The sequence below is a fragment of the Strigops habroptila genome, assembly GCF_004027225.2.
Source record: "Strigops habroptila isolate Jane chromosome 13 unlocalized genomic scaffold, bStrHab1.2.pri S16, whole genome shotgun sequence".
NCBI classification, from domain to species: domain Eukaryota; kingdom Metazoa; phylum Chordata; class Aves; order Psittaciformes; family Psittacidae; genus Strigops; species Strigops habroptila.
This window is the reverse complement of record NW_022651054.1, coordinates 8797497-8822567: the sequence shown is the minus strand read 5'-3', so window position 1 is coordinate 8822567 and position 25071 is coordinate 8797497. Positions and strand designations below refer to the sequence as shown.

General features: G+C 42.3%; 1 protein-coding gene across 1 annotated transcript in view; it reads left to right on the top strand.

The window, feature by feature from the left end:
• EFCAB5 (EF-hand calcium binding domain 5) overlaps positions 1-25071 on the top strand; it is a 40340-nt gene that overhangs the window by 13986 nt on the left and 1283 nt on the right. The window contains exons 6-22 of the mRNA XM_030472447.1: positions 671-734; positions 2524-2594; positions 6106-6261; positions 10891-10990; positions 11718-12602; positions 12993-13061; positions 13203-13295; positions 13719-13933; positions 15164-15320; positions 17952-18241; positions 18775-18947; positions 19664-19892; positions 20608-20760; positions 21953-22053; positions 22852-23105; positions 23671-23900; positions 24074-24170. Coding sequence (XP_030328307.1) covers positions 671-734; positions 2524-2594; positions 6106-6261; positions 10891-10990; positions 11718-12602; positions 12993-13061; positions 13203-13295; positions 13719-13933; positions 15164-15320; positions 17952-18241; positions 18775-18947; positions 19664-19892; positions 20608-20760; positions 21953-22053; positions 22852-23105; positions 23671-23900; positions 24074-24170 — 3337 coding nt within the window. The remainder of the gene's footprint in view (positions 1-670; positions 735-2523; positions 2595-6105; positions 6262-10890; positions 10991-11717; positions 12603-12992; positions 13062-13202; positions 13296-13718; positions 13934-15163; positions 15321-17951; positions 18242-18774; positions 18948-19663; positions 19893-20607; positions 20761-21952; positions 22054-22851; positions 23106-23670; positions 23901-24073; positions 24171-25071) is intronic.

Sequence of the window (25071 nt, the reverse complement as noted above, 5' to 3'; positions counted from 1 at the left end):
TCTTGTTAACACGCTGCTATGATTGTTCCAGGAGGAAAAGGAAGCTTGTGATAGTACCATCTGCCCTGGCATGGCAGCATGGAGCATAAGGATGGGCAATGGCTCTGACATCCCTTAAGGTCAGGGTGCAGGTCGTTGTCTACCTCTCAGCCTCACGGAACCCTGATTCCCCACATGGAAGCACATGGAATGCTTGCAGTGCATTTTCCACAGAGGTCCTGGGAGGCTAAATGCCCCCTAAGGTACTCAGACAACCCTGAGGCTGTGGATGCATACCTCATCAGTGGATGTCCTTCTGGTTATCCCTCAGAATCCCTTTAAAAAGGCCCAGAGCAGCCACTTTTGCTCTCCTGTGGCTTCCATTAAATTTTCTTCCTGCCCCTGTGACTCACACAAATTGATACTGCAGCTCGGAAAAGATGAGATGTGCAGTAACTGTAATGATCTCTTGGTACAAGCATTTTTCTTACAAGTGACAGTAGCCCTCTAGGAAACGGTCCTGTGGTTACACACAGCACAACACAGACAAGGTCTACCTTTAACAGGGCCCACCTATGCATGGTAAGAAGCATGGCTAACCCATACACTGATTACTCTGACTGATTTACTTTAGTAATTGCCTACTGTTGTCTGCATGAAACAGGCCTTTGACTATTACCTTGATTTGTAGGTTCAGAGTGCCCTGAGGACTTTTGCAGATGTCATTGCTTCTACAGCCACAGATGTGAGAAAAAGTAAGTTTTCGATGTGTCTTCTTTAGTTCTCTTCCTGTGGTCTGAATTCTGATGCAGACTGTGAGCAAACAGCAAACAGGTTTGATCATAGAGAAAGGGTGTCTAAGGGTAGTTAGGATATGAACCACAGATTTTCAGACAGATTGGAAAGAGACTGAATCACTGTGTGGTTCATTAACAGGATCTTGAAAAGCATGGAAAGAAGTTGGAAAAAAGTCTTTCAGAGAGATAAAAAGATCCACTTACATCCTTCATTAGCCAGATATTGCCATGTGCTTACCACTATTTTTAAGAATCACTGTTAACAACCTCCTCCGTCACCTGCCCTATCAGATAGTGTTTGTCTCGTGGGAGGTCTTGGAAATCCCATGGACAGCTTGGCATATTGGGAGGTATGGAGGAAAGGTAGGATCAACAAAATTAAAGTCTGGCAGTGTTGTTACCTTGCCTGGTTTCAGGGTTGATGCTGAAGCTTGCCTAATGTTCTACTGAACAGCCCATTCTTGTCTGGCTGTTCCCTTTGCTGGTCTCAGGCGTGCCAGTGACACCCAGCACAAGGGCCTCTGCACCAGAGCACTCAGCGCAGGAAGGTTTCCATGATTCCTGTCCACTTTAAATAGCTTACACTTGACCTCCCTGAATAATGATCATTGAATAGCTAGAGCCAGGAACACTGGAGTGGCAGCACGCACGCTGCTGCCAGCCCTTTATATCAAGAGCCTGTAATGATCATCAATAATAACAAATCTGCCTTTGCTGGAAGATGGGATGTGCATTCCTGCTTGTTGCTGGAGTCACCCCTCTCTAGAGCTTGCCCTTGCTCAGCCTCTTCTATATTACAGAATTGTTCCTCTGAGTAATCATCCTATACTGGTAGTATGGTGTATAAATGCCAAACCCAGCCCATGTGCTCCTGCTGTGGTGTTTGTGGTTCTCGAGTGTGGACAGATACTGGGATGAGAGATTGAGAAGGAAGTTTCCATCCAGCCACTTGGTCTCCAGATGCTTGAGGTGGTTTTTGTCATATTGCACTTATAGTGTGGCTCCATTCCTTAATTTACTTCATTTAATAGCATCCAATATACATTAACAGAACATCAAGTTTTGTTTTATAGTTTAATAATGTACAGTTCAGGAATGACATAACCAACAAGGGATAAATGCATTCTATGTATGGTGAATTTTCTCATTACTCCTGTTACATTCTAGAAGAAAGAACAGACAAATAATCCCAACAGAAAGAGCATGTCTGTGCTCAAAGCCCTCATTCAGAAAACTATGTAGGCATTTGAGCTATCTTCTCAGTTCCATTATAACAGCCCAGATAATTTTGAATATCATCCTCAGTAAAAAAAAACTCCCATAGAGCTTCTTGGGAAAATGACTGTGATTTTCAGATTCCACTTTTGCAAAGCAGAACCCATGTCCCCAGTATTTTAAGGCAGTTTTATGTTTGTTAAGTCAAAAATAATTTCTCCCCTCACATAAGCAGTTGTAAGTACCATTAAAATCATTGCAGTTTGCACCAGCATATGTAAAGAATAAATACAAGCATACAGTTCTGAATAGGTAAGTGCAGACTCTCAGCAAGAGAAATGTGTAGGAATTAGAATTAGGTAGACTCCAGACAGTCAGATGCTTCAGCTGCTGTGTAGGATAACCTGAAATAAATGTAATCCAATATGAGAAGAGAGTTAATGTAACATAAAAGCGTGCAAAACAAATGTGTACAATATGCAAACCCACAACTGTTTGCTTTCTAAACCAATATCCCTTCATTTTTTACTAGCAGTCTGTGACAGGAAGCTGGAAATCGTAGACACGTTGGAAAAAAAAGTAAACATAGATGAATTCACAGAGGTGAGGAATGAAATCAGAGCACCCGAGGCAGAATACGGTGTTTATCACAAAGTAGTAGCATTTCTCTGGGGACACCTAAGATGAGTAAGTGGGGGGCTTCACTTCTTCAGCATCCCAGGTAACTGGTTATATCAGGACATTGCATGTTCCGTCTCTGTATCCATCCTTTGCTGTCATAACACTTTCATTCTGTCCAGCAAGGGAGATGTATTTTGCTTTCTCAGGGCTGCAGCCTATGCCAAGCAGTGGTTTTTAGGACACCCTTCACAGTCCCTTCCTAGAATGCCAAAGCCCTGAATCACTTGTGAATTCAGATGCAGAATATGCATCTGAGTTGCGTTGGCTGCTCAAGGCAGGTTTGGTGTCCCAATATAACCGTTAGCCTCAGGTAATCAGTACTGTCCTCAAAGTATTATTTCTGATTGAGTTCTATTAACCATAGAAAAGCCTAACAAGTGATGAGAAGCTCCTTTTTGCTTGGAACTATTACTGACCTGGACCATAACTAAACTGCAACAAGTGTCATAGCTGTTCACAAAGCATAACCGGGCTGGAAAATACACAGGTTTAAAATCAAAAGCTGTCCCTGAGAAACATCAGGAGTGTGTTTTTAAAACCCACCCAAATCAACAAGTGTAGTTGGAAGGTTCACCCCATTACTCTACTCTTCATCAATCTGAAAACAAGCAAATTGGTTCAAACTACAGTTACTGAAAAACTCTCCAGGCCAACCCTTTGCCAACCATTTCTACCTACAACAGAGCTGAATTTTATGGCTGGGTACTTAAACCTGCAAAAAGGGATGTTTAGAATAGAAATAATGACAGACCCTCAATTGCAGCAGTGCTGGTGGGTGCTGTTACAATAATTAAAACCAGAGTATAAAGCAGCTGTGGAGAGACTAATTTCAAGCAACCATGTGTGATTTTTGTGCCTTCCTTGCTCTCAGGAGACTCCCGTGTTCGTTATTCTGCACAGAGATGCATTTTCGTGGTAACTTGTTGAAGGCTTTTTTAAGCCTGAAATGAGGTATTTTTAAATTTAACCTCAGAATAACTGCATTTAATTAAGAAAACTATTGTGGCTAATGGGAGCCCAGAGAATTGCTTTTGTCACTGCAATGAAGCATCAATCCATAATCCCTATGGCACATGTGTAAGCACTGAATGAATTCGTGCTCCATTAGCACTAGACAAATGTTTTAAAATATATTTTGTGTACTCTTTATTTTAACTCAATTAAAGATATGACAACAGAGATCAGGAATACAAAAGGCACAGACTGTCAAGCTGTCTCATTCACCAGCCAGTGCAACTTAGTTCTTAGAATATACTCTCTGATGCTTTTCCAGTCCAGTTTTAATTGAATCAAATGATGAAGCTTTCATCACTTCCCTTGAGGAACTGTTCCATAATCACAGGCCTCACTCTCAGGACATGGCTGCTTCTAATCCTCAGCTATAGTCTACCTTTGTTCATCAGTTTGCATCATCCACCAAGACCAGAGAGAGAGATGATCTTTCCTGACACTGGTCTAGGTCCTTTCACATGTGGAAAGCATTGCTCTGTAATGGACCTTAAAATTAAATGGTGCTTTTTTCTTTCTTCCTTGAATTCAGTGCAGTTTTGGGTTACTTAAAGGCTGTTAGAAACTCAGTAGAGAGACCTCACACGTTATTGTTGGGTTTTGGGGTATTTTTTTGGACATGCAAAACAGTGGCTTTCGTATTTTTACATCCTTCGTGACAAGCTCATGGAGTCTTTATATTAAAAGCATTTAAATGCCAGAGACCAGTCCTTCCCATTTTATTTCACAGGCTTTGTACTCCAACATGCAGAACCTCCAGCAGCCTCACACAAAGCTGCTGGCACTAAGGGAAATACTCCCATTGCCTTTGTAGGGTCAGAATCAGGCTTTAAGGGTGAGATTATTGTCCATGATCACATGTGGCTCACTCCATTTCTGTTGAGTAGGAACAAAAAGCAAAGCTCCATTGTTCTTGACAATAATGTGTCCACGCTCTCAGCGAGGTCTCACACTGGATAGCAAGAAGGAGGTGTGCCAGCTTTCTTCTGATGGGTGTCAAAATCTCTTGGTTAATAATAAGTAAATGTATGCTTATAACATGTGCAGTACTTTACAGAGCAGAGGTCTTTACACACATCAGCTAAGAAAAGCTTAAGACTCTACGATAGTTCCTCCTGCCCACAGAGCCGAACATAGGCTTCTAAAAACAGTTCTGGGAAGCTGTTAGACAGCAGTATTAATACACAAGCCTTGGGATGTGTCATCAAGATGACATACAAAATAACAAGCTGCTTGTCCAAGCTGCCTCCTCCCAACTGCTGTCATCCTTAAAGGGTTCATCTGTCACAGGGCTCTGGGTTGTAATAGCTCTGAAAAGCTGGGAGATACACGTATTCCCAGATCTGCCACCTTCTCTCCAGCCCACGTACATCCTCTCTTTTTATGCTGAAATGCAGAAAAGCCACACATTGCATTAGGAGTTCTTCTTTCCCACCAGCCACCCCTCAGGCCATTAAAGCATTGGCTGCTGCTTTTCTGCTCTTCCTCTCTTCTCCGCTTGTCCCATAAGTTTGGGAATTATGCAATATTTCATGAATAATAATAATATATGTTAATATTTCAGTTGGTTAATGCATTTCAACAAGTCCAACATGTTCTAGTATTTAAGTCAGGTATCCATGCTCTAAAAATGGGATAATGGGAAACATTCCATATTTTGGAAATTCCTTCTTTTAACTCCCTATATGGGTCCCTGTTATTGTGCCTGGCTCCAGAAACCTGCTCTAATAATTCAGCACAGGCTTTGGGATTGTGGTTTGTTCTGATGGCCATTATTATTTATGTCATGCACACCACATTTTTAGAACCATATTGCTTTTGCTCATAAAAACCACATGGCTATAAATCCAAAGTGTTAAAGTGTCTCCAAGGCTAGAACTTAAAATAAATCTGGAGTCAGTAGTATTCCCAGTGTGAGAGGACTTAGGTGACAGCAGGCTCATTTTCAAAAGGTTCTTTCCTGGTTTTTTATTGTATCCAGCCTGGTTCTTTAAACATTGAAATCGTGGCCAATGGTCATTTTGTGGCATTAGAGAGTTGAGTGACTGTCAGTTTTGCAAAAACTAATGGCTCAAAATGCCTCCTTAGGGGTAAATGCTGCTGAAAACCATGGAGAACTTCTATCCTCCCTGAGATAACCTGGCTTAATCGATGACATTTCATAGGGGGGATTCTCACTCAGCATCTCTGAAGCACTGAATATGAGAAGTGACCTCTGGGCAGCAGAGTCCTAGGCTAGTTTGGAGAATATTGCTGCTTCTGAAAGAAAGAACCAAGCAGGCAGTGTAGCATCTGTGCACCAAGTCTGCAGATTAAACTGCAAATTCCTATCTGTATCATTGCATGCAATAGATTTTAAGGAGTTTAAAAAGATGAAAATTCTTGAAGAAAGCTAATCATTCACACTGCTGCTTCCTCTCCACAGTATGTCCATTCCTACACTGAACATTTTCCAGATGACATGTTCCAAGAAGTGCTGAAGCATCTCTGTCAGTGTGCTGATGACTTTGGAGAAGCATTAAGACATGATATGTGGAGGCAAATGTTTACTTTTCTCTTCATAGATTGTGATTATGCAAAGGTAGGCAAAGCAGCTCTCAACCTAATTTCAATATGGTGATGCTTCCAGTTTGGTATTTCTCTGGGTCACTGCTTTCTCTTTATTCCTCATGACTCCAGATACTCTCTTTGTGCTTACTCAGCATTATTTCAGAGGACAATAGCTGCTGCATTGTCTTCAAATTCATGGTTCTTAGGCATAGAAACAGCCAGCAGCATATAAGCTGATGACTGATTAGGAACTGAATTACCTAACTGATGACTTGGGGCTGAAGTTTGATGATTCTGGAGAAGAAATTAACCATGGTCTTTACTACTTCTGGTCATTACCTGCTTTCACAGCACACTGAGAATGTTTGAGTGCTAATATGTCTATTCAGCCATATTGTAGCAAAGATAACCTGATAAAGACTGACCTTTACAAACGTGCACATTACTACAATAGTAACATATATTGTGTTAATTATGTTGCATTAATTTATACACCCTGAGGGCTTCTATCAATAAATCTCATAGTTTAAATTTAAAATGCAAAATTATCTGTCTTTACAACCTTCTGAACTTCTGCCACGCTTTATGAGCAGGAAATTGAAACAGAGTAAGTCAGTTACAGAGCTGGAAATGGAACTCAGAAGCCATAATCTGGTTTTCAGCAGCTCTAAACTCTATCATCCTCTGAATACACCTTCATCTCCATTAAAATAAATAACCAAATAAGCTAGATGTGTTAGAAAACCAGTAAATAGTCAGAGCTGAAGAATCAATGGCATGAGCTATTGCTAAAATCTTGGGCTTCATCCAAAAAGTATGGGACTTGTTACAAGTAGCCTCAGTTAGCCAGTTGCTGGCTACTGCACAGCAAACAGTTGCTATAATCTTGCAGTTTTCTACAGGAACTATGTATTCCATGCAGCACTCCTCTAATGATGTTTACAGCATGCCTACCCAAAATGAACTCTGCTGTACAAAGTCACGCTAATAATGTCATTACCTCTAAGAGAATGGAATTACAGGGAACATTTCAACACCAATGGTGTGTTTTAGAGAATAGCAGGCAAGCTGCTATTTCAGGGATGAGGAAAGAAATGTGTCTACTTCTCAGCTAGGAGACATTTCATTTTCCTATTGCTCCTATGGATCCTCTCAGGTAAAGTAATATATAAAGCTGAGTCCTATCTTTGTCATGCATTTTGAAAGGATCTCTTCTTTCCCTTTCATGTTTTAATGTGACTTTCTTCCTATTATTTCCGTGGCAGTAATCACAATCTCCATGCTACTAATCCCAGTGGAATCTCAGAGGCAAAGAGCCAAAAACACTAGCAAAACATAAGAGTGAGCAGCTATCAGCACAGACTCCATTGCTGCCCAGAAAAGAATGAGCAGAGCACAAACATGGAGGGTGTTTCTAGCCTCTGAGGTAGCCCCAATTTGCCTTGCTCTGCAAATTGAGTTCAACAAACTGTAGTGTGGACCACACAGTTCTTTTAAACCTGACCTGGTTTCTTTTGTATAGCTCTTAATAAGTCCTGCCCTACTGTGCCCACAGGGAAGATAAAAGATGCAAACTAACCTTAGGACTTCTTCCACCTGAATGTGATCCATTACCTGTAGTACTCATTCTGCAAAGCAGAGCAAAGCAGTTGTTTCAGTTCCTAATTTCCATTTGTTTGGTGGCAGGCAGTTATTCCAGTCTGCATGGTGACTGTGGCTGGCTGCCTCAATGAACTGCAATTAGAGCCAGGGAGCTGAGAAAGCAGTGTTTAAATTACAGTCAAATTAGAAGGTATGCACATGATCATTATTATGATTTCAAATGCATGCATCCAGAAGGATGGCAGCTCAGCAAGAACAGCCTGGACTATACAGTGAAGCAGAAAGTTTCCAAGACAATACCAGGACACAGTTGAATCACTGCTCTGATGCCCAAAAAGGCAATGGCTCTGGGAATTCTGAGCTTCTTGTCTCTCTGTGCTCATGTGTATCAAGTATAGTTTTTTAAATACATCGTTTAAATTAAAAGAATCTGCATTCATTTTCAAGGACATTTTCAGCCCGACGCCTTTAAATGTAACTGAATTTAGTCAGATTAGTTTTCAAACTAATGAAGTTTGAGACACTTCAGATTGCCTTTCTTGTAGTACAGCAATGTCAGAGCCTGCTTTCTCATGACCTTTTCTGTCTGTTCTTCCCATCTTGCTCGCTAACAAGTGTCTTGTGGTACTCAAGATACACACGTCCCATTCCCAGGAAAGCAATCAATCAGTTGAACACTGACCTATCGCTGATGAAATGGCAAGTCGGGTTTAGCTTGTGTTGCTTAAAGGAATTACTCATAGATCACAGCACACTGCTGAAAACAACTGAGAATCATCACCTGCCAATATCTAGGTGACAGGAAAATTAGATCAACACGTTTCAACCCTAGCCAGTAAAGCTGGCACTTGTTGAAAGTGGTGACAAGTTTTGGGTGACAAGTTTGTTTGGTACAAACACAGATGGTCTGCTGTTATTTATAGTGGATGCTGTACCTGTCCTGCTGAAAAGACTCAGTATGAAGGGCTGAAGGGCAGGAATCTTTCATCAGCCTCCTCAGTCACACGCAAAGCACAAAGAAACATGAGCTCTGCTAGTAAATTTAGGAACTCAGAAAGATAGCACAAGTTCCTCCCAAGGTAAGTGGTAAGGAAGAGTGTCCTAAAATAACGGGGACCTCTAGTAGAATGGCAGATCTGTATAAATTGTAAGTGTTAAAACAAGGTGGAAAATATACCCCTCATTCATAACTGGTAATTTCTGAAAAGGAATTTACTATTTTTAACAATACATAAAATTATTTCATCCAAATCACAAACTCTTCCAGAATCTGAGTTATCTAAATCCTCCAAGTGCATTATCTTAACATGACAAAAGAATCCCAAACCATCCTTTTTATTTTCTTTTTAATAATACTTCATTAATTGATTTATGTTTTTAATAAAGTTTTGCATTAGTGCTGCAACTTTAAGGCAACCAGCAGCTGACTGGGACAAGTAACAGCTGAGGAAATGTAAAGGGAAAATTAAGTGTGTGTAATGCAAATACTGAATGGAGAATCTGGATTCCACAGTGATCCAGTAACATCTTCAAAACCATGTTTGTGTATCTACTAAATGGATGCAGAATCCAATCTGATGTATTCAGCTGAAAAACAAACAGCATCAAGAAGTGTTTGCATGAGAGTGTGCAAAATAGTTGTATATTGATGGCAAGAAGATGAAGACCCTGGGAATCAGGGCCTACATCTTGTACGTTTAGGGACAGAATTATGTGATGACATTTGTTGTTCCAAACCCCCAGAGAGCTGAAATTCAACTGTAATTTCCAGCATTTTTTTACCAGCAGGAATTAAGTTACTAAAACTGCACCAGGCCGCTGCTTACAGTTCAGTTCTGATCCTTTCCTCAATTCCCAGTAGAGGAAAGGTTTTGCAGTAACACAAAATGTGATGGATTCACTTTGTTTTCAGTATCAGCCTCCTTGGGAGGCATTTCATCAGTAGGCACTTCTCTCAGTTTTTTTCAAATCCTCTGTTCCTAAACATTGATGCCATTAGTTATGGTTTAAAATGATAAACAACGGGGTCATCTTCAGCTCAGTTCCAGAAAAGAGCAGCAAACTTCTTCCTTTATGTCTTCAGCCTAAGGGCAGGCAAAGTTCAGCAGGAATTAAAAGCTTGGTAAACTTTATGTTTTGCAGTTTTTAATCTAAGAGCAAAATGTGAAAAGGAAATCAATAATTCAAATGGAAAGCTACTTGCTATAAATAATGAGCTTAAGTAAATCTGTTCTCTAATTAACTACCATATTTCACTAACGGCAGGGAGATTACAAAGGTGGCAGGACTTAAATAATGACAACAGGAATTCATCATAAAATGGAGAACTTGCAATCATTTAGATTTGCTTTACTTTTGAAACTCACAATTTCCTGATTGGAAATGACCCATTTCATTGCCTTTTCCTGGTGTTATTGTCTGTATACACTCACCCTGAGCAACAAGGACTTAATAAACTCTGCACGTTCCTCTGCACTGGAATTACTGATACTGCTCTCACCTCAGTGGTCAAATGTGTATGAATTTTTAAAGGAAATTAGGGAGGTTGTCGTAATAGCTCTGGTTTTTGGACTAATCATTTTCCCAGGCAGTTGCCAATACATAACACTTCAAAGGAAACGATGGGGCACAAAAGCAAACTGCAATGTGCAGTCACTAACATAACACAGCACAGCTCATAATATGTGAAAGTTCTTCCATAGGACTGTCAGGAAATCAATATCTGTCCAGAAAGCATGAAATATTGAAGCTTTGATCTTTACATGAAGAACTCCTTTGGCAAAGTGGTTACAATGATCTAACTGTAATTGGTGAAGAATATGCAAGAGGATGTGCCTGCAAAATGATGGGTTTGGGGCATTCCAGCTAAGCCCAGAGGAGGAATTTTTGCCTCTATGAAATAAATTGACTTCTTTGAAATCTGTACTGATGTTCTGGTAATGGATAATTTTCAGTCACAGGTAATTCTTAGCTAATGGTGCCTTTGTAGTGCTGCAAATATTGATGTAAGTCCCAAGAACCACAGGAAAAACCCAATAATTGTAATCTTTTTGTCTAGGCTGGTCTCTTAAACAGACCAAAAATACTTGCCCTTTTGATAGACTTCTACAAAAGAAGCCCAGTGAGTGCTCAGGAGGGATTCTGTAACCCAAGACAGTGTAAGTACATGGGATCTTCCAACTGTGGTTAAAACATGAGCAGGTCACACGAGGTTGCAGAGTTAATATATGTTTCATAAGTGTTACCAGAAGTGAGCAGAGCCTAAAAAAGGACCCAAATGAATGCTGTGACCTATACACCATAATTTACAAGCATGTTTTGCAAACTGTGATGCAAATGTGTGTTCAGAAATACTTCAGCATCCAGAACTTTTCCTTCCTACCAAATTCTGAAGTACTTTTTAGAAGCAGGAGTAAAGAAAGAGTTCTTTTCCTGAAACAATTCTTCTTTCTTACTGGGCAATATTAGAAGTGAATTTTGTGCTTACTCTAAAATTTCTCCAGGAACATGGAAAGATAAAGAAAAACCACAGAGAGTAATCTACATGAAAATAAAATAGTTTTAAGCTATTGGACATTAATTAACTGCTAAGATCAAATACAAGGCAAATTACAGCTTTCCTTCTTAGCATGGAGAATTAGGAAACATTTCTTTCAAAAGCAATATGGTGTAATGCACAGTTACAATGCAGATCTCTGCAGGCAAAGACATTATTCTGAAGCTCTGTGTTTCTGAGATGCATGTTTGCAGAAGGTACTTTCTCATAAAGTACTTTCTCATTTCTTTTCCCTTGGGAATAGCTTTTTCTTCAATTTTCCATATGCAGTACCAGAGAACATAAACCCAATGCAAGCTAGCAGCTTATCGATATTTTTTCTATTCTAGGGCCAATAATAGAGCTGCAAGAGATTAAGCTTGCACATTTATGGGGAGGCTTTGATGACCAGGAGGTTTGTGAGGAACTCAGTGAAAAGTTAGTCTTGTCTCAAACAGAAATTTCTGAGAGAGAGATTTTAGCTGAACCTGTAGATGATGATAGACAAGGCAGCAACGTAGTGAGAACTAGTGTCACAGAAGGTCTTGCTGAACAGATGGGCATGAGTGAAGCTGAGATGGGAGGAATTTCTAAGGACGAAAACCAAGCAGCAGAATCAAATGATGCTGAAGTGAGAGAGGAAGGTGAGGATGCTCTGTCGGAGCTGGAAAGCGCTGATTTGGAAGCTAGAGACTTGGATGGAGATACTATAGTTAGTGGGAAATCCAGTTTCCGTGAAGACATGCAAACTGAGGGGCAAACTGAGTCTGCAAGTGCAGTCAGTCAGGAGGAAGTTTTCCCTGAATCAGCCTCCACTGAGTACAGTCTCAGTAGAGATGGAGAACCTGGATCTGAAAATCAGGTGGAGGAAGAGGAGTTTAGCCTGGGAAGAGAGCCTGATATAGAAAAAAACGGGGAAGAAGATTATCCTGTCTCAGACAGAGAACCTGGCTCAGAAGGGCAAGTCAGTCAGGAGGAGGAGAACTGGACTGCAGAGACAACCAACACAACTCCAGAACCAACACCTGAAGCTACAGCCGTGACCTCAGAAGACAGAGCTGTGGCAGACATGGATGTCATTGATTCAAAAGAGGATGCTCCAGTTGCAGAGGTTGTGAAAGAAACCTCTGCAAGAAAAGAGAGTGTTTCTGAGCAGCATGGCAGCCAGACTGGCCAACAGACAAGCTCAGAGACAAGGCTGCAGGATGGGAGCCTTCTCCAAGACCAGGGTGAAGGTAAAGCATTCTCTTTTATTCTGGCAGATCTTGATCTTTTTCAGTGTATACATTGACTGGTTTAACTATAGGTGTGTTTTTAATCCTTTTCAAAACTATTGAAAGCATGTGAGTAATTTCTGAATACACAAGCTGTGATATCTTCCCTGCATGGTGTTTTCTGCCAAGGTTTCAGTGTGTTCCTCTCACAGGATGGCAGGTGAGTCACTTTGCTGGTGATCTGTATTCAAGGCACTGAGCAGACACTTTAATTCAAGTATGGACTTTCTGAAGCAGCAGCATTTTTATAATAAGGAGAAACTTTATGTTCTGATTCACTCTGTAATATAAGTATAGTAAGACAGGAGCCTGAGCCTGTTAAACCTAGAAGATTTCTCTTTAAAATTACAGGTCCAGCACCCACAGACAGACAGGATTCTCCAGCTGAAGATAGCCAGGAGGTTGAAGTGCCATGGTCAGGTAACTGCTCATGTCAGCCCTTTTCATCCACTTTAGAAACTATAGCTTAGATATATGTATGTAAAGGCTTTTAGAAAAGCTGCATCTTGTGTCTTTTTTAAAAGCTTATGTCATTACAAGGTATAATTTATCTTTCATCAGGTGACTTTCTGACTCGTGACCTAAGTTCCAGGTTTAGCAGCTATGGAGAGAGAATTCCAGAGGACTGGAAGTGTGAGAACACTAGATTTGCAGGTATTTGGTCACAAAGCGGTGTGTTCACTTGGGCACATAGTGGCTGGCAGTGTTGGCAGACATGCCAGTACTGCTGTGAGCTCAAAGTCTGGCAAGAATGCAAACACTAATTCCTGAAGCTGACTTCAAGATAAGAGCAGTGTAGTCTTTGTCTCAGAAAGCCACTTGCTGCGTAACAGTAATTTCAGCTCAGCTGTATTCAGGATTTGACCTGGTTGTATGATAGCATCCATAAACTGAAGAGATACTATCAGGAAAGTATAAGCAGATTAAGGCTTTTAGTCAGTGTGGAGTCAGTCTGTACTCAGCTATAATTTCACCAGATAGGAAGTGCAGGATTCAGGAGTGAGTTGCTATCTGCCCGTGGCCAGCTTTAGGGCAGCATTTGGCTGCCTGTGACGCACTGTGCTTTCTGCCTTTCAGACCTACATCCCATCATGGCAGAGATTCAGAACTGTTGGGCTTCTCGTACTAGGAGCACCTTTGATAAAAGCAGCCTCAACCTGCCACAGTTTGTACAGCTCATGGAGACCTTTGTTGGTGAAGAAATTTCTCTGCCTACTGTGAAGAGGCTTATTGTCTTCATCAAAAGAGAATACAAACAGACAGAAGAGGAAAAAATGGAACAGCTAGAAAAAGTAAATATTGATAAGTTTTGCTGATCCCATGTCCAAACAAAAAAGAAGCAAATGCCTACAGAGACTTACAAAGTCAACTTTTAATCTCATGCTGGCAGAGCTATTCACTTGCAGCCTTGCATTCTCTATTTCAAGAGACCTTTTACACCTTTGTTTTCATATGGATCCTCCCTCCCTAGCCCTTAGCTCTAGAAGTGATGACAGACTCATCCTGTAAGAAGTTGTCTGTCTGTTCTAGAGCCTCAGTGACACAGCAGGTTGATAGCTAATTGTGAAAGAGCTCAAAACATTCCATTCTGCTTATTCACCTTCATAATAGCGGAGAACCTGATCTCTGACCTACTGCACTGGCATGTGCATACGAGGTTGTGGCTGTTTTGGAGAGGATTGTAAAACAAGTGTGTTTGGTTTTGCTATGTGCGTGGCTGTATGTGAACGTGCACGTGCTTCTTCGTGTTTAAGTTACAAGGTGCTCTTGCCATGTGTTGAAAAATATATTCCCCTTCTGCAATATCCTCATGCACAGCATCAGGGTGCTCCATATCACTTCAGACTACAGATATACTTCATGGTGGGTCTGTCCATAGTAGCCTCTGTAGCACGGAGAGGCTCAGACCTCAGACCTCTTTCTAGTTTCCCTCTGTGCTGCTGACCTAATTTGGATGAGATATTGGATCTGACGGCTCTACTGTCCTCACGCTGAGCACAACACACACTGCCAGTATTTTGGCCTTTGAGAGAATTCCACCCCAGCCATTTATCACTGTATGCTGTGCAAAGAGAGTTTAAAGGACAAATTGTACATGCGTTTGCTGGGAGCCCACACACTTCAGGGCAGCACCAGCAAAATAACAATGTACAGATACACAGACTGTCACATCTTTGGATGTTACTAACAAGGCTGTGGTTAGTTCTTCCTGGGAAGACATTTGTATTCTGAGAAACCTGCGTTTACCTGAGTTGATCTCACCTTAGATCCAGCACAGGTTTCATTTGTTCACTGTGAAATAACCCTCTGCAGTGCTGATTCTGCCTGGTAAAACTGAACTGTCGGTTGCGTTTTGTATTCCCAAGTATCTCCCAGGTTTAATGATGCATCTCCAGGCCTGAGCTGTGTATGTACAGATAGGAATGATGTGATTGACATACCACTGCAGTTCCCATTCTTGAGTAGACACTGGGCATCAGTGTCCAGGAGTTGCCAAAGACCAAACTGCTCCTCTCTTGTAGGTTCAGCACAGCTCTCGCTCGGCCCAGCGGAAACTGCTTTTGGAGGCACTTTTTGAGAAGTGGGACAGCAACGCATCCGGGTTTCTGGAGCTGGAAGAGGTGGATGCTGTTCTGAGCACCTTCAAGGAAGGGATGGAAAAAGAGAGCTTGAGGAAGGGTAAGGAGGCAGCTTTGCTCTGAGAGAACAATGTCAACACAGTAGGCCTTAAACCATCCAACGACAGTGCTAATGAAGTTGTTGGCAAGCACCAGTCACTTTTTGGTTTTGCAAGCAGTCATAAGCATACACGGTATGATGTGTAAAATGAAAAGGAACAGTTATCCAGAGCGACTTGTTAATGCATAGCTCCATCCCCTCCTCCTGGGCAAGACTCCTCTGCAACAGATTCCCAGTCAGAGAGGTAGCCCAGTGCTTTCCTGCCACTGTGATGTGTTGAAAAATTATTTCAGCCATAACATGCAATGTACACTTGTGGTGTGGCAGTGAAACACACAGGTAGAACCTGAGGACATGTTTGCACTTCTCATCTAGCTCATCTGAGCTATCCAGCTATTTTTAATAGATAGATTTTACTGTGCTATCTGCAGGAATGTATCTCATAGGAGAGAACAACAGCTTTCCTTATGGGTTTCAAATAGCCTTTAGTAATCCACACTTGCACAGTGCTCATGAATTAGATAGCAGCTTTGAGTCTCACTTCTCTGTTGGTTCCTTTCTCTGAGTAAACTTAGCAAATTTGGTCCTTGACAGAATAGAGCTGGGTCAGGCAAAAACGCTGCAGGTTCATCTGAACCTGTCTGGCAGCCTCGTACGTATTAACGTGTGGGCATTAGGTGCTCTGAAATACTGTGTTAGCAATTAAGAACATGCCTGCATGTGTGCTTGGCTGGAGAGGACTGGTGTATTCATCTCCAAGCTCATCTTCATGTTGCTAAAAATGGCTCATTTTGGCAACCACCAAACCCTCTTTATCCTTTAGCTCATTCGAGGCAGCTGGTGGGGTGTGGAGCACACCAGTGTGCTCCAGTTCATAGTCTCCAGGCTGCACAGCCACAAGAAACTGGCAGGTCACAGCTCTCTTGTACTCAAAGCATGCCAGAATGTTCTGAAATATGGAAGGACATAGTCCCTTCCATGAAAGGCTCATAAACTAAAGGACAAATAAATAGCAAGATAGCATAGCAAAATCAATACTACCTACAAGCAACATAAAATACTTCTAGCAGCTTCAACCTAATCTTCAAAAGCCACTGTGGAACAAGCAGGTTTGGGGGGAGGGTCCACAGACATTGAAGGATGAAAACACAGAGTGACAAGTGGGTGGAATTATTTGATTTTCCTTGTAAGTGAAAAGTGAACATAACGGATGTAATGGGGAGAATAATTCATTATGCTGTGGCTCAGTAATAAAGGAACTGATCATGCCACATTCAACTTCATGTGCATTTCTTTCTTCATCTCTTCAAAGAGAGGAGAATGTGGAGGTGAAAATCCATGTTTATGCCATCAAAAAATTCTCTATCCTAGTTCTGTCAGAAAGCCAGAAATTAAATGAAAAAAGACTGAATGTTCTGTAGCTGATGGGCAGGATAAGGCAGCATTAACAGTCAGCTCCACCATGGCTGGGGCTGGTTAGCACTTCATAGTTCTACAGCTAAAATCAATGATAAAATACCCCCTGACTTCGGGGGGGGGGGGTGTGGGGTGTGTGAAGGAGGAGGCTCTCCACTGCCATAAACATCTGTGTCTTAATGCACTGGGAGGCAACCAGGGCAGCTCCCTGCCTGTTCCTGTGCATTATGAATCAAAGCATTTTCTATTACACTGTTCCTTATAGCCCACTGTATTGATCACAAAATACTCTCTTGCTTAACAGTAAAGTCACACTTCTACCTATGTATCTTTGCTTGCTTAGTTCACTAGTCAGAAGCAGCTTGACAAATCACTCTCCTTTTCTTCCTCGAGCCTAACAAGATTTGAAATCAGGATGCAGAAAAAATGATGAAGGTGTTAGTCATTGCAATGCTCAGGAGAGGCACTGCCAGGAGCAGGAGCAGGCAAGCCCAGCCTGGGCAGAGCTACTCGTGAATCCCGGTTTTCCGAAGCTGCCTGCAACTCCCAAAGCCTGTGCAAGAGCACCCCCGTGAGCCCAGAGCTGGGGTGTGGGGAGCAGCAGCACCGGCCCGGGAGGACGAGCACAGGGTGCAACAGCTCTCAGCCTGGCTGCTGATTTAATAACTGCTGAATACAAGCCATGGGGTAAATGCGCATTTTCAGGGTCAGTCTGCTGGGGTTACAAGTCTGAGATGGGTCCTGTTTATCTTCAGGACCTCTGGACAAACTGGAAGTTTGTGCACTAGAATGAGCAGAAGATCAAAGTGATTCTTGAGGATCATAATTTGACCCTTGTGGCATTCCTCATTCCCCCTTCTCCCAGCAAAAGTAAGCCAGACCTTTCTTTCCATGGCAGCTTTCCTATTTTCCATTGACCTTTACTGTTTAGGTATGTTGCAGGGGTGCAAAAGGAGCACAGGAGCAATGCTGTGCAGGTTTCCTTCTCAGCAGGTGAGGGATCTAGAGGAAAAGGTGCATCCAGTCTGGAAGCTGGAGATTACCCGTCATGATGACAGCTTCCATTTAGGAGATAGCTGGAAGGAACCCAGAATGACAGACTAGAGCACTCCACCAACAGCCAGTTTTAGGGCTTGATTCATATTTTGCACAGGAAAAGCAAAACTTATTATTCAAATAGATTGTCCCTGTCTTATTTTCTGTTTCTTCTACTAGCAAAGAAACACCTTTGCTCCCGTTACCCACAGCTCAGCAGAGTGGGGAAGCTATCCCCAAAGGCATTCCAGACTTTCCTCGAGTTACTTGCTTCCGAGCTCAGTGGCAATGAGGATGAAGCTATTGATAACTTGGTGGAATTTCTGAGCACAAGTGTGGAACAAAGCCACACGGAGCACTTGCAAAGCTCAGCCAGGAGGAAATGGCTGCACAACATCCAGCAGGCAGCGGAGACCAGCGGAGCGAGCATAGAGCCGGTTTACGAAGCAGTGTTTAAGGCCCTCTCCCAGGTAGGCACCCCAGGGAGCACACGAGTTGTTTGCATTGGGATTATGGCACTGACTTCAAACCCTGGTGCATCTGAGTGGAAGGTGGGAAGCTGCTCTGAGGCTTGGATTCCTTGTGCATTTCTGCACTTAGCTGCTGTTCAGGGGAGCCCAGGGCTGGGCACAGAGAATCACAGGTCAGATCTGCAATACTTCTTGTCCATGGTTTGCCCACACTGAATGCATCTAGTCCTAGGCACAGATTATAATTAGGGATTTTTTTTTTTACACGAACTTTCCCCCATTAGCAGCAGGAATAAAGAAATCCATTTCCCTTGCCAATGAAAATACCAAGTGGTTTTGCTTGTAACAGTGTGTCCTGGTCAGACATGATCATAGCACAGACACATTCATGTCATGCAGTTGGGGCCTGAAATACAAAATCAGTGACCCAGAACAGCACCTCAAAAAAAATGAGACAAGTGCTAAGTCCATGAAATAAGTGTAATGGCCAGTGGCTGATGTACATAATGTGATGGGAAACGTTTGGTTGCTAGGATGCAGAAGCCCATGGGGATAACAAGAAGATCAGTGCATATATTGCCCTTTTGGAAGAGAACCAGCTCACACCAGAGCAGGGGCAGATTCTCCTACACTATGTGGCGTGTACCGCAGATGATGCTCCGTATGTTCTAAACCAGACACTTTACAGAGACATGAAAGGAGTAAGGTAAGAAAAGGTGCAAATACTGTTCCTTTTAGTCAAAAATATTTGGAATGGGGGCGCACCAGGGTTTGGGGTGCACTGGGAACAGAGAGGAAATCCCCCCAGGGACTGTTGTGGAATGATTCATTATCATTTACATGCCTTATACTCTGCATGGTCTACTTAGAAGTGCTCTGTTTGGGATTTCACTCCTTTCCTTGGGGAGATTAGCTCACAGTCTAATAATCTCATCCTTTAGCAAATGACTGTTGCATTGGGGCTACATTTTCTTCTTTAAATATTAATTCCCTTACAGCAGTTTACATCCACAGGATATTTTTTGAGAACAATGACTTTCCTTCCCCAGTGTTTACACCATAAACAGCTTTCATGCCTGTTCACTTCTCGTTTCCAAAAGCCAGACATATTTGGCTGCTTCTTTAAACCTATTAAATGTTCTTCTAACCTCTTAAATGTAACTGCTGCTTGCTTCTGTATTCCTGTTCATTACATTCATTAGATGATGTTTTTTTAAATGTCCTAAGGATAAAAAGTGCCTTATTTATTACCACTGTCTTTGGGATGCAAGTGGTAAATGTGGTATTTCTGGGTGTGCTCAGAGTAAGGAGCTAACACCTTCTTTCTCTGATGCCAAAAAGCAGGGAGAGATCAAAGCTGTAATATTTATTGTTTCACTAAAGGTTTTGTGCTACTTTTGAGCATAAAGGTTTATTTTTCAGCTTTGCAGCTGTTGAAGAGGGAAAGCCAATCCATGTTCCGAGAGTTCAGCTCCATGGAAATATCCACTTCTGGAACTATGACCGCCCAGTGGAGGAAAGAAAAGGTTCATTCCTGGTACTGCCCTTGCACGATGCTCGCTGGAGAGTCTTTGGCATTCTAGGACTTGACACTCTTCGGGATCAGTGTGAGACAACCATCTTTCTGGCCCATGAGATCAGTTTTTATCAGGTGGGCACCATCAGAAAGGGGTTTGTTAGAGACCACTCTGCAAAAAAACTGTAGGGACCTCGTGAATTTTACCTGTTTGTTCTGAGTAAATGTAACTTGTACAACTAAGAACTGCGGGTCCCTTTCTACTGTGTATGGTGAAAGTGGTGTGAGCAGAACACCTTATCAATATCTTACTCATAAGCATCTTATCTGTAACTGATTATGAGGTGTCACTCCATTAGCAGTTTATTTAAGCTGACGAGTAAATTAACTGCACTTTTATGCCAAGCCCGAAGATAGCAGTTTTTATTTCCTGAAGCTCTGAACCTCCTATTTGTGTTCGTTGCCATAAAGTGGCATGAAACCTTACTTCTTATCTGGTGAAATACTTACCAGCAACAGCAGTCTGCATTTCCTCGGGATGCTCTTTAGAATCAGGCTCACTGCGATGCATGATGTGGGCAGCAGGGAGCGCAGGAGGCCAACATTACCACCCGATGTGGCTATGGCCACTAACCCCAGCTTTGTCTCTTTTAGGACGTCCCTGTGACCTGGGCACTCTGGAGCTTTAGGGCATTATTTGCTAAGGGACATTGCACAGTCACTTTTCAGCTTTACAAGTTCTAATTAAAGTAACTTGTTAAAACCATTTTGCTGCATGAACATTTCCCCAGCTTTTTCCCCCAAATCTTATGCAACTGTCTGGCTCATTTGGAGGTTTCTGCTTTCACAGGGAGTCTCTTATGCATTCAGCAAAGCCTATCATCACATCTGCACACTGGAAAATGTTCTACAAATGACTGGTACTGCTCTGGACTGGTTGTGTCCCAGGGCACCCAGCATCCACACTGTTACTATGTACCTGGTGGAGCCTGGCGAAGACAAGGTAGGCAGATCACTGCTGTGAAGAGCTTGTAATAGTCAAGGGCTGAATGGCTGCTTTAGTGAGGACATGCCATTTCTAGCTGATTTCCCAGTGGTTTTATCATAAAAGCTGAAGCCTGCCTGACATTCTTGTGCCTGCCTGTGCAACAAAGGGCTAAAAGGTAGAGAGGGAAGTTTCCCTCTGTAGAGAAGGCCACTCTTCATTCTATTCATTCTCCCATGTAAAGCAATTCAAGAGCACTGCTAGTGTAACCCCTTCTCCATAGGAAAAAAAGAGTATTCTCCTACTTCAGTGCTCACAGCTGCATAGGAACCAATAGAACAAAACCCCACATTCCTCCATCCATCCATCCATCGATCCATCCATCCGTAGCTTTGCTGCCTGAGGCCTCCACAGAGGGAGTTGCTCTTCCATGGAGATTCTGTGCATGACAAAAAATATGGTATTTTATAGGAAAAATAGCATGTCCTGGCTAATGTATTAGCTCTTCATTCTGAACTAATGTCAGCAGCCAAGATGTAAATACACCTCAGGAAGCGGCTGCTTCCTAACTATCTAGCTTGTAGAGGCAGCCCCCTTCCCTGCAGATCATCTTCCAGTTGTTGAGCAGGCACTCGGGCCCTGGGAAGCTTGTCACTTCATGTACAAGTGAGTTAAGAAGATGAAAAGTGTATGCAATATTTAGGACTGATCCTGTGTCATCACAAAGTCTGTATGACATCTGCTGGAGCCATAATTCAGCTGCTTCCTCTGATAAGCCTGGTTTATGTTGGCAGCTTTCTGTTGTCTTTCCAGGCTCTGCACTGTTCCCTTGTTAGCTGCCTGATAGCCAGGTCACTGGCTGCCCTCTGTGCTTTTCACGTATCAAGGCACACTGACACAAACATGACATGAGAAAGAGACAGCAAGAGGATGGGAAAAAGAAGGAAAACCTCTTCTTGGCCTGTGGGTGTTCCTCAGAGTGGAGCCTGGGATTAAACAGTCTGGTGGAGGGAGGTCCAGGGCACATTCTTCATACATCTTGAGCAATACACTCCGAGAATAAAACCAAGCATTGTTGGGAGGTGTCTTTAAACCATCTCATTGCACTTGAATGTACATAGGAGTTTAAGAAACAATTTCTTCCCTCTCCAAGCCTTAACATGGCTCTTCCTTTCTTGGATGCACTAAACCTCCCTCTTCTCTCTGGCAGGCATGGAACTACACTCTGCGCAAGATGATTTCTGTAGATAATACGGGACAAAAGGAAATTCAGCACTCTCCTGTTCTCCTCAGAAAAGAAAACCTCTTAAGGTAGGCTCAGCACATGCAATAGAACCTGTCACCTCTGGGCCTGGACTCCAGCCTGCACCAGGCGTGATCCACAGTACGTAAAGCCCATGGTAGTGCAACCCTGCAAGAGCGTCTGGCTGCAGCTCTCCCACTATCAAAGCTCCTGGTGTGGATCCATGTGATACTGGTTTAGGAAGGGGTGAGGAGTATTTTCTCTGTGAGTTTAGGCCTGCAAAAACATAACTTCCAACTTAATGCTTTCCAGCTGAAATGCCAAGCAAGATCTACATCTGCTGAGAAAGGTTTGCAGGATTAGAGCCTACACTGAACCATTTTACTCTTTAGAATAATCTGTCTTTTTTTCCTGGCCATATTAGCCTCATTTCCTTCAACTGTTTCCTTTCACTGCCAAGATCCTCACAGACTTCTCTCTTAAGCATGTCATCCTTGTTGTCAAAGTTGGGTGAACAGCTATTTGCTGTTCCAGCAGATGTTTTACTTTTCATAAAACTCTATAGAACAAATAACAATGCATTTATAAACAGGAAACTTTTTAAAGCAAGGTTTGTTAAATTCTTATGATTGCCAGTCATTGCCTTGGCTAAGCAATACTGTGTTCCACAATGCTATTTTCTCCTTTTTGTATATGGCTTGAATAATACTTAAAGCTTTGCATTTCATTTCAAGGAAATAAACAATGATTTAATAATGTAATATCTTTGTTTTAACACTAAGAGATGAACTGCATCTTGCTAAAATATGCTAAATATATTACCAAAAGTAACTGGAATGGTTTTCCTCTCTTTGCTCTCATTTCAGAGATTACCTGTTTAAGTGCATAGACAGTTCAGGAGTCATTCACACTTCTGTCTACAGAGAATACCACATTGCAGTACCTCTCCGTGACCTAGCAGGACAAGCTCTGGGACTATTTGACATCAACATCGGACACAACCAGAAACTACCACCTCATGAACACAAAGACCTGCAGAAAATGCTAAAGATAGTCCAAGCTGCCTGCTCTGAGATACTGAAGATGGCTTTAGAGGAAACAGAACCAACCTATGCACTGGGTATTGTGCATACAGAGCCAAGATGGGTTTTTTAGGGATGAAATTAGGAATCTCAGTAAAGCCATATCTAAAGTATCGTTTCTACAAGTATGGAATGACAAACCTTTGGTACACGTAAACTACTCCTGAGCAAGCCTAAGTGCTTAGCAGAGTACAGTTAAACAGGATGTTTAGATTTTGACTCTGGTTCAGAGGGTATTTTGTGCCCAAGTCCCACTGAAATCAAAGGCATGAAGCTTTGTTGCCTTCAGGGATCTAGCATGTCTGGCTCAGAACTGCCCCAACCAAGATCAGAAGAATGTGAAGGTCACAGTTACAGTTACCTGCATGCCTGAACCCTTCATGGTTTCAGGACCTCTGCTTGCCCCTGAGGCGAGTTTTGTCTCCTTCTCAAGCACACACCCATTTTTAAGAGTTTCATAGGATACTTGGGCTGTGTACAGATCAATCAGTCTAGGAGACCAAGAGTTACTCTTAAACAGGGCAGAGCTTTCAGTCAATAACATAAGTCTTGAGTAGAAGATGTTTCTGAGCAACTTCTTGAAAGGTTTGCTTTTGATTCCAGAGGCAGAACACGAGGCAAATTTGAGGCATGCAGGGATTCTGTTCCACTGGTTCATGCTGCAGGACCTGCGCGAGTGTGTCTGGAAACTCAATGCTGAGAGCTTTGCTGACATAAAGAGCTATGTAGAACCTCCAGCTCTGGTCCACAGCATAGTTAAGGCTGTGCTCTTGCTTGTCCATCCAGACTGGGAGGGCTCAGAGGAGACTGAGAACTGGAGTCAGTGTAAACTGGTGAGACTTCAAAACGTTGAGACTTTGATTTCTCTTCTTCTTCCCTCCCACACAGAAGATAGAGTGGAATTACCTACAGATTTCCTAGATGCTTGTCTTAGCCATCTTTAGTTCTGTAGCCCTCTCTTAAGTTTCTCACTGGCATCTGACTCTTTTTGTTTTCTGCATTGCAGAAACTTGATGACAATTTGATTCAGGAGATTTATTGCTTTGATCCAACTGCTGCATCTGTGCAAGTTCAAGCAGAGCTGCTGCAGGACTGCATCGCTGGTAAATATCATAAATTAAGTGTGAGATTACCAGACCTGGCTCAGCAATGAAACAGTGTCAGTGGCAAACTTCCGCTGAGTGCTTTTAAGGTCCTTACTTCAGAAATTAACTTTGATTTCACAATAGATGAAACAACAGATAAAGGGTCCTAAATGTCTGCAGTCTTTTTTGGCCAATAAAAGTCAACTTGTTAAATTTAGAATCAAAATTCACTGCCGTAAGGAAAGGGGAGCAGATCAGCTTTGAAACCTACCAGAACAAGTGATCTCATTATAAATCTCCTGATAAACATATGAAGAATGATCATGCTTTTGGCAAGTGATATGTAAAGACGTACTAAGAATGATGGCTCTTTTGGCAAGTAAATCCACTTCAGGCCTCCGTGCCCTGCCCTTGGGACTGACCCAGCTCCAAACAACAACATGAGTGTGGGAGGACAGTGTAAGCCCTCCTCTTTGTAAACACAATCTGCCAGGTACTCAAAATACTCACTGGCCATATACAGGAGCTGGTTTTCAGCCTCTCTTTCTCTCTTTTAATGAATATGGGCTTTTTTTGGTGCCAAAGCAGTCAAGAGGCTATTATTATTTGCAATATCTCTGCAAGAGAAATGACTGCTGTTCTCATTGAGATCTCTCCCTTGATGAGCTAATGCCTGTCTGAGAGGCCTGTTAAAAATGAAATGTGGTCAAGATGTGTTAATTTAGCTGGGGATATTTATCAGCAGTACCCTGCCCACTGGTGAACACGAAATGCACTCAGAGTTCTTTTTCATGTGTTCTCCTCATACATATTAAACTAATTAACTGGAAAGAACAAAGCAGGCCTAGAACATCCAGTCTCCCTCCAGTTAGGGACACAAGATCTAACTAGAATGACTATAGCTTTGGCAAACTGCTGG